This window comes from Corvus cornix, chromosome 4A (genome assembly GCF_000738735.6).
Source record: "Corvus cornix cornix isolate S_Up_H32 chromosome 4A, ASM73873v5, whole genome shotgun sequence".
Lineage (NCBI taxonomy): Eukaryota > Metazoa > Chordata > Aves > Passeriformes > Corvidae > Corvus > Corvus cornix.
The window spans coordinates 4,039,431-4,050,343 of NC_047058.1; the positions used below are offsets into that span (position 1 = coordinate 4,039,431).

At 49.3% G+C, this 10,913-nt stretch overlaps 1 protein-coding gene across 2 annotated transcripts in view; it reads right to left on the minus strand.

Moving 5' to 3' along the window:
• Nucleotides 1-10,181, minus strand: part of FGF13 (fibroblast growth factor 13) — a 239,730-nt gene extending 229,549 nt beyond the window's left edge. The window contains exon 1 of one of the 2 annotated variants that reach the window (XM_039571908.1): nucleotides 9,849-10,181. In XM_039571908.1, coding sequence (XP_039427842.1) covers nucleotides 9,849-9,897 — 49 coding nt within the window. In that variant the 5' untranslated portion in view covers nucleotides 9,898-10,181. The remainder of the gene's footprint in view (nucleotides 1-9,848) is intronic. The other variant, XM_039571909.1, reaches the window with a different exon arrangement.
• Between the last annotated feature and the right edge of the window lie 732 nt (nucleotides 10,182-10,913).

The following is a 10,913-nucleotide window of genomic DNA, read 5'->3' on the forward strand; positions in this document are numbered from 1 at the left end:
GGGTGGAACAAGGACAGAGATGGAAAACCTGACAGGTCTTTTTCCTTAAAATAGTTCCAGTGTGCCTATTTCTCCTGAGTAACCTCAAAGAAGTTTTGCTTATGTCCCAGAGGGGGAACAAATTCAAAATTTTAAACCCTGAAAGTCGCTATGAAAAGAATTGACAACTTTTACAGCTCTGCATAATCCTCCCCTCCTCTACATTCACTAATTGCTGCCACTCAAATTAAGCATCCCTAAACAAGAACATCTACTGTTCTTAAATGAATGACTAGTAAAAAGTACAAGTTTACCTTTGTTCTGTCTTCCATGCTGTTCTCTCCTTGCACAGGAGTTACTGGATCACTATCTACAGAGCCTTCACTCCTTTCCATCACCTACTAACTGGATACCCCACACGAAAAGACTATTACTTAGACTAGCTCATTACTCCCAACACCCCAGAAATCATGTGATAGAAATCCCTCCCAAAGACACAGTTATACAGACAAAACCTGAAAACTGGGGTTTGCACTGATAATTTGAAAAGAAAAAAAAAAACAACAAACAACCAAACAAACACCGTGAAACCCAACCTCAAAACAAACAGCCCAACCCCTCTTCCAGCCAAAGAAACCAAACATGCTGCTTGCCAGTGGCCAAGTAACACAGCTCTATATGGTCAACAAGCCAGGTACAAACGAACCTCCAGCACTAAAGCAGACATTCTTTTATCAGCCTCCACAGCCAGGAAGTATCCTGACCTTGGAGTGGATCTGAAACAGGTCACACTTCACCCCAGGAATCTTTCTGCAGCTGGAGTCAGACTTCTGACCTTCTGCTGCTGTAGCCTTCCCATTAGGTGATCAAGAAGAGACTTGCTATTTGATCCTGTCTGACTTACTTCACTTTTACCACCTTTTATTGAGTTCCGCCAAAAAAACTGAAAACCCAATATCCTTTCCTCAGAAAGCAAACATGGAGCAGAGCAGGAGGAAGAGAAGAGCAGCAGATGAAAGTCACTCCAGTTCTCCTTGCCCAATCACTTGAAAGCAGTCAGCTATTTTTGGCAGTCTCTGAATGTTCAGTCACTGGTATGCAAGATGAGAAGCAAACGTAAAGCAGAGCACATGACAAACCTGCACTGACTGCACACCAGCGTGGCTGCGGAGACCTCTCTCCTCTTTACAGGCACAAGAAATAACATTTCAACATCGGCAGCGTAGGCTAGGAAGGAGCACGGGCACTGCATGATGGCCTCAAACAATTACACATCATTATTCCCTTAGGAAATGCATATGCCTGTAATTCCCACCAATACTACAACTCCCAAAAATACCTCTGCATCTTTTGTTTTACAAGGAAAGGTTTTCATGGATCAGGTATTCCAGCTCTGCACCCCACAAGAAGTGACAATGGCTTGCAGTGACAATTGGGTCCATCGTAGTTTCTTATTCTCTTGCAGCACTCAGAGGAACAAAGTGTAAGTGACAGCAGTTCAGAGCACTGTGTGTAATTCCAATTAAAACATTTATCGTTTTTGAGGCAGTACTGTAGCACAACTTGGGCAAACTGAGATACAAGAGCAACACAAGAATTTCGTATGCGTACTGAACATAAAAGGCAGCTGCACAGAACTCCAGAGCAGATGTAAAATCCAAAGGAGAAATGGTTCTATGTAAGCAATTTGACAGCACATTGACAATGTGTGGAAGTAAATCCAGCCTCAGCTACTTGAACATTGTGGCCAGTACCAGTGAACAACTTAAGAGACACAATGGAAAAAAAACGGTACCTACCATCTTCTTGGTAAGTGCTGGGAAGTGGCTGAAAGAACAGAATCAGCAGTAGTCCTCTCTGCTTGTGTCTGCTGGGAGGTGAGAGTGAGCGCGGCCGGGCGCGAGCAGAGCCGTGCTGTGCTTCACCTGGAGCTCAGTCTGCACCGCTCCCTTCTCCTGCTGGCTCTCTCCCCTGCCCCTCTCTCCTAGCTTTCCTCTCTAGTTCTTTCATACTTGCTTTCTATTTCTATTCTATATGCAAGAAAAAATGTCCTGCACTTTTTCCCTTCATTTAATGAAAACCAAAAATTTGAGCAAAAAAGTCACCTACAACAGAAGAGGAAAACCACTGAGAACTCCCAATTCCCCTTTGCTGGAGATATGCAAAAGCTGTCTGGACACAGTCCTTCCTGAGTGATGTGCTCAGGAGATCCCACTTCAGCAGGGGGCTGGACTGGAGGAGCTCCAGTGCTCGCTTCCACTGTGGACCATTCTGTGATTCAATACCCAAAATGAACAGAAAAATCAAACCATTAGATGAGTGCTAATTACCACAGGATTTGAATAAACAGGCTATGGGGGGGCAGGGGAAAGTGGCTCAGAACTCCTAAACTTCCATAATTAAACTCAGTGGCTAAAACCTGAGTGAAACTGCTGGAAGCGCAGAGTTGATGGTCGTCACCTCTCCTGTGCAGTCCCTGGGGAAGCCACTGGCACGTGGGAATGGTCACCTGCAGCCAGGAGAGAGAGGGAACTGCCCAACTCCTGCCCAAGGACAAGGACAAGTCGCCCGATACCTTCGCCACCAGAGGCTGGGGCCGAGCCACCGGCCCTCGCTGTCACCACGCCGAGCTGTGTGTCACTGCCCAGGGGTCTTCCTCAGGGGCCTCTGTGAGGTGACAACAGAGCTGCCCCGAGAGGGCTCCAGAATGTTCCAGATGGTTCCAGAAGGTTCCACAAAGGCCTCACCAAACCTGGCAGGAACACTGGTGCCACCTTGGTATGTTTTCAGGGAATGGAGGAGGGAGAAGACCAGAAGGACAGTCAGGTGGGTACTGCCACTGCTGCTCCTGCAACCCCACCTCTGGGACGTGTCAGCTGCTAAAGCTCACAGGAACAGGGATACAGAAACCCACCGGAGCAGTTCAGCACCGCCACTGGATCCCCTGCGCTGGCATCTAAGAGTGACCAACAGAGGAGAAGCTGTCACTTTACAAACGTGACACCCAAAGCAAATGCTGTGCAACTCTTGGGTCAGATGAGGATTACACGATGCCTCCCTCTGATCTGATCCCACTAACACAAATGGCATTCATCCTAAATTGGGCGGTAACTAAAAGCACATGTATCAAAAATACCAAGCACCAGTTAAACAATTTATTCTTAAAGCAGCCAAGAGAGCCTTACCTCAGGTGTGTCAAGCCTCACTCACAGAACAGAGGGATCTCTGTAAACACACCTTCATTTCAGCTACAAGCACAACCAGTGCCAAGGGTAACAAACCACCACTAGTTCAGATTTAGTCACTCTTGAACTGTGTACACGTAATGCAGCCCAGATCAATGGCAATTCGATTGCTATTTCAGGAATATCTCTTCTTCCCACTTCATTTCTGTCCTCTGCTCCCCCCCACCTCACAGTGATGCTCTAATTATTCAAACAACGTAAGCAGCGTTCAATCCATGCCAGCCCTTTCTTCCTTTAGCACTGACCTTGCCTTATACATCACTCTCACAAAACTAATTAAGTAGAGAACAGTCTCACTTTACACTCTCTTCATGAAAAAAACTGAATTGTTACCTGCCTGAGGGTGCAATTCAAATTATTTTCGCCTTCATTTCACTCAGCAACACAATACAAATATTGAGCAAGAAACCAGACCAGGCAATTCAAGGAAACCCTTTATCCAATATACCACACACAAAAATAAAAGGATTATTGTAAATAACATATATAACATAGTTGTCTCATTTTGGTTTTTAACCTGCATTTTCATGTAAGCTTGACCAAGACATGTTCTGGGAAAAGCAGGGAATTTTGTTAGGCCAAATGACGTAGTTGAGGAAAGAACAGTTTGGGGTACACAAGCTCTAGAGCCAGGCTCAGCTAAGAGGAATAGGAGTGGCTGAGAAACCTTCAGTCCCACAGAAGAGATCTAAGACCACAGAATCTGTGAAAGCATCCAGCCACTAACAGGGCAGTTCCTCTCCAACATACATCAACACCAAAGTCCTGGTCTGAAAATGCTCAGCTGTAGGCTAGCAAGTGAAGCTTGTCCTCTTAGAGCTACAAATGTTTTGTTTGTACACAGGACACCTCTGGATTTACAGAGGTTTTTATAAAAGCATGGATTCACTGCTTGCAGGGAGATTGAGGAACGGGATTTGCCCTGTCTTCGGTCCTGCAGAAGTGGTTCATGCAACTCTGGAGCCATGTCTTCTTCAACACACCACAGCAATAACACACAGTGAGGAACAGAAGCAGAAAAGGAACATTCATCTGACCCATGGCTACGCTGCAGCACTAAAGTCCCGAAGCACAGGGGTAAGACCAATGCCTTGCAGGAAATCACAGTAAATGGCACAAATACAGTTAATGACAAGTCTCCAGTATACTGTGGGTGGCCACAGACCAGAGATGCCAGAAGCCTAAGCCATGCATTCTTATGCATCTGCTGTGGCTGCTGGTGCTCCTCCTTTTGCAGCGCCCTGCAATGCTCTGTGGGGCTACTCATCCTCCAGGCTTCATCTGCCTGGGAGTTTTTCCTTTGAAGATGAGATTTGACATCTGCCAAGAAGCAACTATTATTAAGTTTCCCTCTAGAAACAAAAAAAAGATGACTCTCTTTTACTACCTTCTGTACAGCACGAGTTCTTTGGCATGGACAGCAGCCACACAAGAACCAACACTGTAACAAACCCCAGAGTGTGGAGCTTGTCCCTGAAAATCCTGCCTTACTGTGCATTTATTCAACACTGAAAATCATTGAAGAGCATCAGCACTAATGTGCTGGCATTTTGATCTCAAGACTGCTTCTGACTTTTGAGTTGCTGATGTTTAACCAACGTATGTGAGGGGCCACTGTCTTGGGATTTAAGAGGGAAGGATGTTTCTTTTATAAAGAGTTACTGTCGTTTGTGGTACCAAAGGCAGTCACAGATAATGAGTCATAACAGGAGGTAGTTACTGTAAATATTCCAAGCATGGGCACATTAACAACCACCCACTAATCAGAGGCAATGCCACAGGCAGACACAGAGAACTCCCACTGGTGTCAATGGGAATTTTGAATGGATCAGGACCTCAGCCAAGCACTTAGCTTCTATTGTAACCTGCAGCATTAATATCCAGGATGGTGTGGGTCGTGCCCCAGATTTTGGCTGTCGCTTTCCAGTGGGCAATGCAGGCACCTATTCAAAGTGGATCTGCAATCTCAGACAGGAGGCTCAGAGATTTCTAGTGTGAAGCAAACAAAACAAAAGCATTGAGTTTAATACTAATTCTTTGGTGTCATTAAATGTTTATAAAACAAACACAAGTTCTGATGCGCAAGTCAATAGCACCAACTGACCACAAAAAGACCCAATGTGCTGCTGGCAAACATCTGCCTGAACAAACACTCAAGTTCATATCCTAAACTGCAGCTGCTGCTGATGTTTGGTGGGGCTTTTTCTCCGAAATGCAAAAGAACTGGCACCCAAATTTCTGACAAAAAGACTAAGAAATGCGCTGCCTGTGACCGGAGCTGGCCAAGCAGCACTTGCGGCTGTTAGCACCGTGCTCCCTTCCCCCTTCTCACCCGGGTCTGCACTTGCTAATTTTGATTCCGTGGACTCAGACCAAGACGTGGTCAGCTTACATGAGGCTCCTCTTCAGTCCCTGAAGTAAGTTACTTTCTCATGATTCAGTACTATAGAAATGTAACTGTTGAGATCAGCTTCTTTATTTTTGTCAGCTTTTCTCCAGACCTTTCAATCACAAGCTGCATTATACTGTATTCCCATAAAGCCATGAAAAGCAGTAATAGATACCTCAAAATTCTGACTTCTGTTTCTCCTGCCAAGTGATTTCTCTAAGTGCTTTGTTTTCTGCTGTCACTGAATTAGAATAGTACCTGTGCTTCCAAAGTCTTCACTGTTACTGTCACTATTTCAATACACTCTTCTCAGATTAGAAGCTTTCAGCTTCAAAAATGCTCCTATTTTGCTTTCTGCAGAAGAAAATACACTCTCTATTTTCTCACTGCTTATGGCTGAGGTTATCAGACTTTTGAACAAAGTTATCCAAGTTTCTTGTGGTGACAGCATGGTGACAGGAAAGATCCCCCTTCATCTGCTTTGACGGGGAAGCCAATAGTAGATAATCCCCTTAGTAAAAAGAAAAACAAATGCAGATGAATCCATTCCTCAGATTTAGTTTCAGACTCTCTGCTCCAGCTCTTGACTTTGCTCAGAGGAGCCACACAAACTGCACAGCAGCCTCTGGAAAGAGTCTGGCTGTAATACCAGACAGCACGAGCTCTCTAAGGCCCAGGTCCAAAGGACAGGGCTTTCAGCACATCTCAGCTCCCTTTCTAATGCCCAATACTCTCCTACTGCCCCACAACTTCCCCCCCCCCCCCCCCCCAATAAAAGATAAAAAAATCTGTAATTCAAAATAGGTTATGTTGATACAGCCCCAAGGATGGCTGGGGACACTCCATGCACTGTTCTCAAAGTGCGAGGCAAAAACTTTTTGGGGGAAAACTGTGGTAAGTCCCCTGCCCTGGCACACCCGTGGCTCTGCACAGCAGCTCCGGGGCAGGACAAGAACCTGTGTGGTGGGAACTGCACTGTCCTGGGAATGCACCCGGGGCATTCCTGAGCACAGAGCTGCCACCAAGCTGCTACCAACCCTTAGAGACCACGGCAGGATGCTGAGCTGTTCTTCTCCAGAACCTCACGTTCCTGCGAACCCTGGAAACAGCGCACAGCGAGGAGAGACACGGACACCTGCCCCATGATGAAACCAACCCAGAGGGACAAGGCTGCTCTCTGGAACCAGCTGCTTGCTACTACAAACAGCCTCCACCCTGGAGCAGCAGCAGTGCTGCCCATCTGCCTTTGGGAAGCAGCTGGGAGGATACCTGGGCTTACAGCACCCTGCATCTAACTCTCACACAGTCTAAAAAAAAATAGGGGGAGAGGAAATCAGCGCCATAATGTGCCATAATCTTATAGCTACACACTCACAGTTAATGCAGCATCTTGCAGAAAGTAAAGGTGCACATCCCTGACTTCGTTCTGTTAATCCATGAGCTTTATTTAGATTAGGCTAGATAATTCTCAAACATCCACAACCACTTTTAAAAGCAACCAGATATCGAGCAGAACACAGTCCATCACTTGGTTTTCTAGGCAGGACTTGTAAGTGGGACCAACAAACTCTAAAGCAAGCAGTTACTTTCCTCTTTGGCTTCAGAAAAGTGAAGAAACCCCAACTATTTTGAGTAATGACAGATTTTGATACTTCTGTAACACCTGCAGAACTCCACTGACACCACAGACTTTACAAACGGGTAATTTAACTGCAAATAACCACTGCAAGGCAATAAGTATTTGGTCTGGATTGTGCTTATTCCCACCAAAATCCACAGCCTTTCAAGGTTCTGTATAAATCAGTTTTGTCTAAAAAGACCCACCCCAAAAGCTGACTGAAGAAAGTGTCTTTGAACAGCTTACACAGAGCAGCTCTTACACTTGGGCTGAACATGGCCCTCCCCAAGTTCAGTAGGGAACTACAGCCAAGACTCATCTCATGCATGGCCCTGCAATGCCTAAGGAAGCTTCGGGAGTAAGAAAAGCTGACATTGCTCTCACTGAGAAGTATTCCACATTTATTAGGCAAATATAACCCTGGGACACCTGCATTTACAGCAGGTATTAAAACTACACCATGTTATCTTACAGAATGGGGGGGTACATGAACATATCACCACAATAAACTACTCGTATATGAAACATGATTATGTTGTTCTTTGAAAGAGGAGTTAACTAACTTAAAAACACAGAGCTTTCTCTCAGGACTCCAGTGCCACAGTACAGCTGCAGAAAAACGCAGGAAATGGTATCCCATCCTTTCCAGGCAAATTACTGTTTTACTGTATTAAAAAAATGCAACCAAACCAAAAAATCTAACAAAAAACCCACCCATCACTGCCTGGATTTACTACGGCTAGAGCCAAATTAAACAGCCCCACTTAAGAGTATTAACACTTGCAATCACCAAACGAGAATTCAGGCGGTTCAGAGGAAAAAACATTTCCTATTTTTGTCTACAACTCGAGAGGCTGAAGAAGACCATGCAGCCTATCCATAAACTAGTAAATATTAACTCCTTATCACCATCCCCGGAGCCTTTCTAAAAGCGTATTTCACAGGTGTTAACCATGACTCATTTGCCTACAGCGGTACCAAACCACCTCACACAAGTACCGGCTCCTCCTGCTGTATCTAAAACTGCCTCTTCACTTGGTGATAACAGAGAAAGTTTTTATATGAGCTCAAAGAGCGTAGCAGCGTCTCCTGGAAGCAGAGCATCAGCACCAACTGCTTTTCTTGGGAGCCTCAGAATATTCACCTTCTGGTACCCTGTCACCACTGACATCAAAGCCTTGCACGTCTAAGGCACTACTGACTCATTAACAGCAGGTACAAATGCCTTTGTCCCACTGGTTTGCCATGTGCCAAAGCCTGTACACATGCAATTTCCCACATGAAATATGTCACTAAAACTTATAATCATAGAATGAAATGGCATATCTAAGCTTGATTTTAAAAAACAAGCTTTCAGGCAAGCATAGCACAAGTACGGCAATTTCGTTTTGTTTACTATTATAACACAGTTCTAAATCATGCAAAATAATTCCTCAGAAAGGCGGGAATCTTTTGTTCTGCATTGCTTAATAAATTATTTAAAGTGCAATTTAGTGAATAAGGCCACCATAGAAGAAAATCAAAACCAACGCAACTTCAAAGAACATACTGTAAAGGCAAAAAAAATTTATCTAGAAATATGTAAGGTTTTGAAATGCATCTGAGTGGTGAACTTGATTGTGTTGTTGAGAAAAAAAATGTGATGCAAACGCTAAGGTTTTGGACATAGAACATAGTGAGAAGGGGAAAGACAGATCTGGGAAAAAAAACTAACATTAAAAAAAAAAAACCCACCAAAACAGCTCTCTAAAGTGTTAAATACAAACTTTCAAAAATCATGAAACCAAAAGGCTTTTTATCAAGAATAGAAAGGTTGACTAGCTTTGATTCGGCTGCTAAAAAAGTAAATGACAGGGAAGTGTCCCACTCCGTTTTACAAAACTAGTGAATAAGGAGTAGTTTTTGGTCCTGCGGGGAGGCCCGGCCCACAGCCCTCCCCGGGTCCCCCCCAGCCCAGCCGGGCGCCAGAGAGCACACGGGGGCACGGAGGAGCACAGGGGCACCGCTCCGAGGGACGGCGAGCCCCGCACCGGCCCCACAGCCCGAGCGGGGCCGGGCCCGGGGGCAGCGCCACAGCTCGCCACGGCTCGCCCCCGGGCGGGCCCCGCACCCGGCAGGGCCCCCTGCGCTCCCCCAGCCCCGGCCATGCCCCCCGGCGCGGGCAGCCCGGCCCCGCACGCCCCCAGCGCCGCGGGGACGAACCGGGGCGGGGAAGCCCCCCGTGCCCAGCCCCGGCTGGGGTCACCCCCGGCCCCGCCGGTGCCCCGGCTCCGCGTCTCCATGGCGATGTCTCCCCGCCCCGCTCGCCTCGGCCGGGGCCGCCGCAGCGCCGAGCGCCCCCGGCCCGGCAGGGGAGCCGCCCCCTCCCCGGCAGGGAAAGGGGGGGCACCGACTCCCGCCGGTGCCGCATTGAGCGGCCCCCGCAGCCGCCGTGCCGGGGTGCCGGTGCAGCGCCCCGCACGCCGGGCACAGCCGGGCGCCGCTCCCTCCCCGTGCCGGGTCCCCCGAGCCGCGGCTGCCACCGGAGCCGTGCCCCCCTCCCCGCCCGGTAAGGTCGGGCTGTCCGCGGTCGGGCCGGGGAACGAGCTGGTTATCGGGGCGGCTGCGCCTGCCTTACCCTTGGAAGCATCTTTCTCTTCTTTGGGCTTGATCACCTTCCCGCTCATAGACCCCAGCTTGGGTGGGAAAATCCCGGGGAGCGTCGCGAATTCCGGCTGGACCCAAAGAAACCTCGGGCGGGGGGCAGCGTGTGTGCGTGTGGGGGACCCTCTACGCCGAAAAGGCAGAAATAACACCAAGAGAAGGAGAGGAGGGGGGAAATGAGGAGCCGGCGAGCTGCCCGCTCCCCGGCGCGGAGCCTCGGAGCCCGGCGGCGCCGCCGCGGTGCCTGCGGGAGCGGAGTGGGGAGCGGGGGGCTCCGGCAGCCGCAGCACCGAGCCCCTGCGCCGCTCGCCGTGCCGGAGACAAAAGCGATATTCCCTGTGTCTGCCTGGCCCCGGCCCCCTCCTTCCCCCGCCTCCCCGGCTCTGCCTCTCCTCCCCAGGGCCAGGGAAGCACAGCTGGTCCTGCAAGTCCCACCGACCGGGGGGAGGGGGGTACCGTGAGTTGAGGGGGGTTGTTTGCTTGGGTGTGTTGGGTTTGGGTTTTTCTCTTTTCGCATCCTCCCCTAATAATAATGTGATGGAGCAGCAGAGCTGCAGCCGCGGATAGGAGGAGGACGCGAGTCCCCGTCACTGCAGAAGAGGCGGCAGGTTTACGCTCGCGGCAGCAAGGAGGGCTGGAGCTGCCCCCTCCGGCCCCCCCGGCTCCGCGCATCCCCTTCCCCATCGCCCACACCGGCTCTCCATTAAACGGTACGGGGGAGCGGGGGGGCAACACGCATCCCGCTGCCTTCCAGCGACACAACGATGCCCCATGGCCGGACCTGGACTGTCCCCCGATTTGGGGAGCAGCTCCCACCCCCCCGGTACCGCGGGGGAGGCTCTGGGCGCGGAACCGCCCGGGCCCCAGCCCCGCAGCCTGTTGCTGCCGTCGCGGGAGTGCAGAGCGCCGGCCGGGGGGCAAAGGGGGATCGGGTTCCCGTTAACGGGGAACACGGAGGGCACAGGGAGGATCGGGTTCCCTTAGCAGGGAACCCGCACAGCCTGCGCTGGCCGCCGCCCAGCGCTGCTACTCTGCCCGG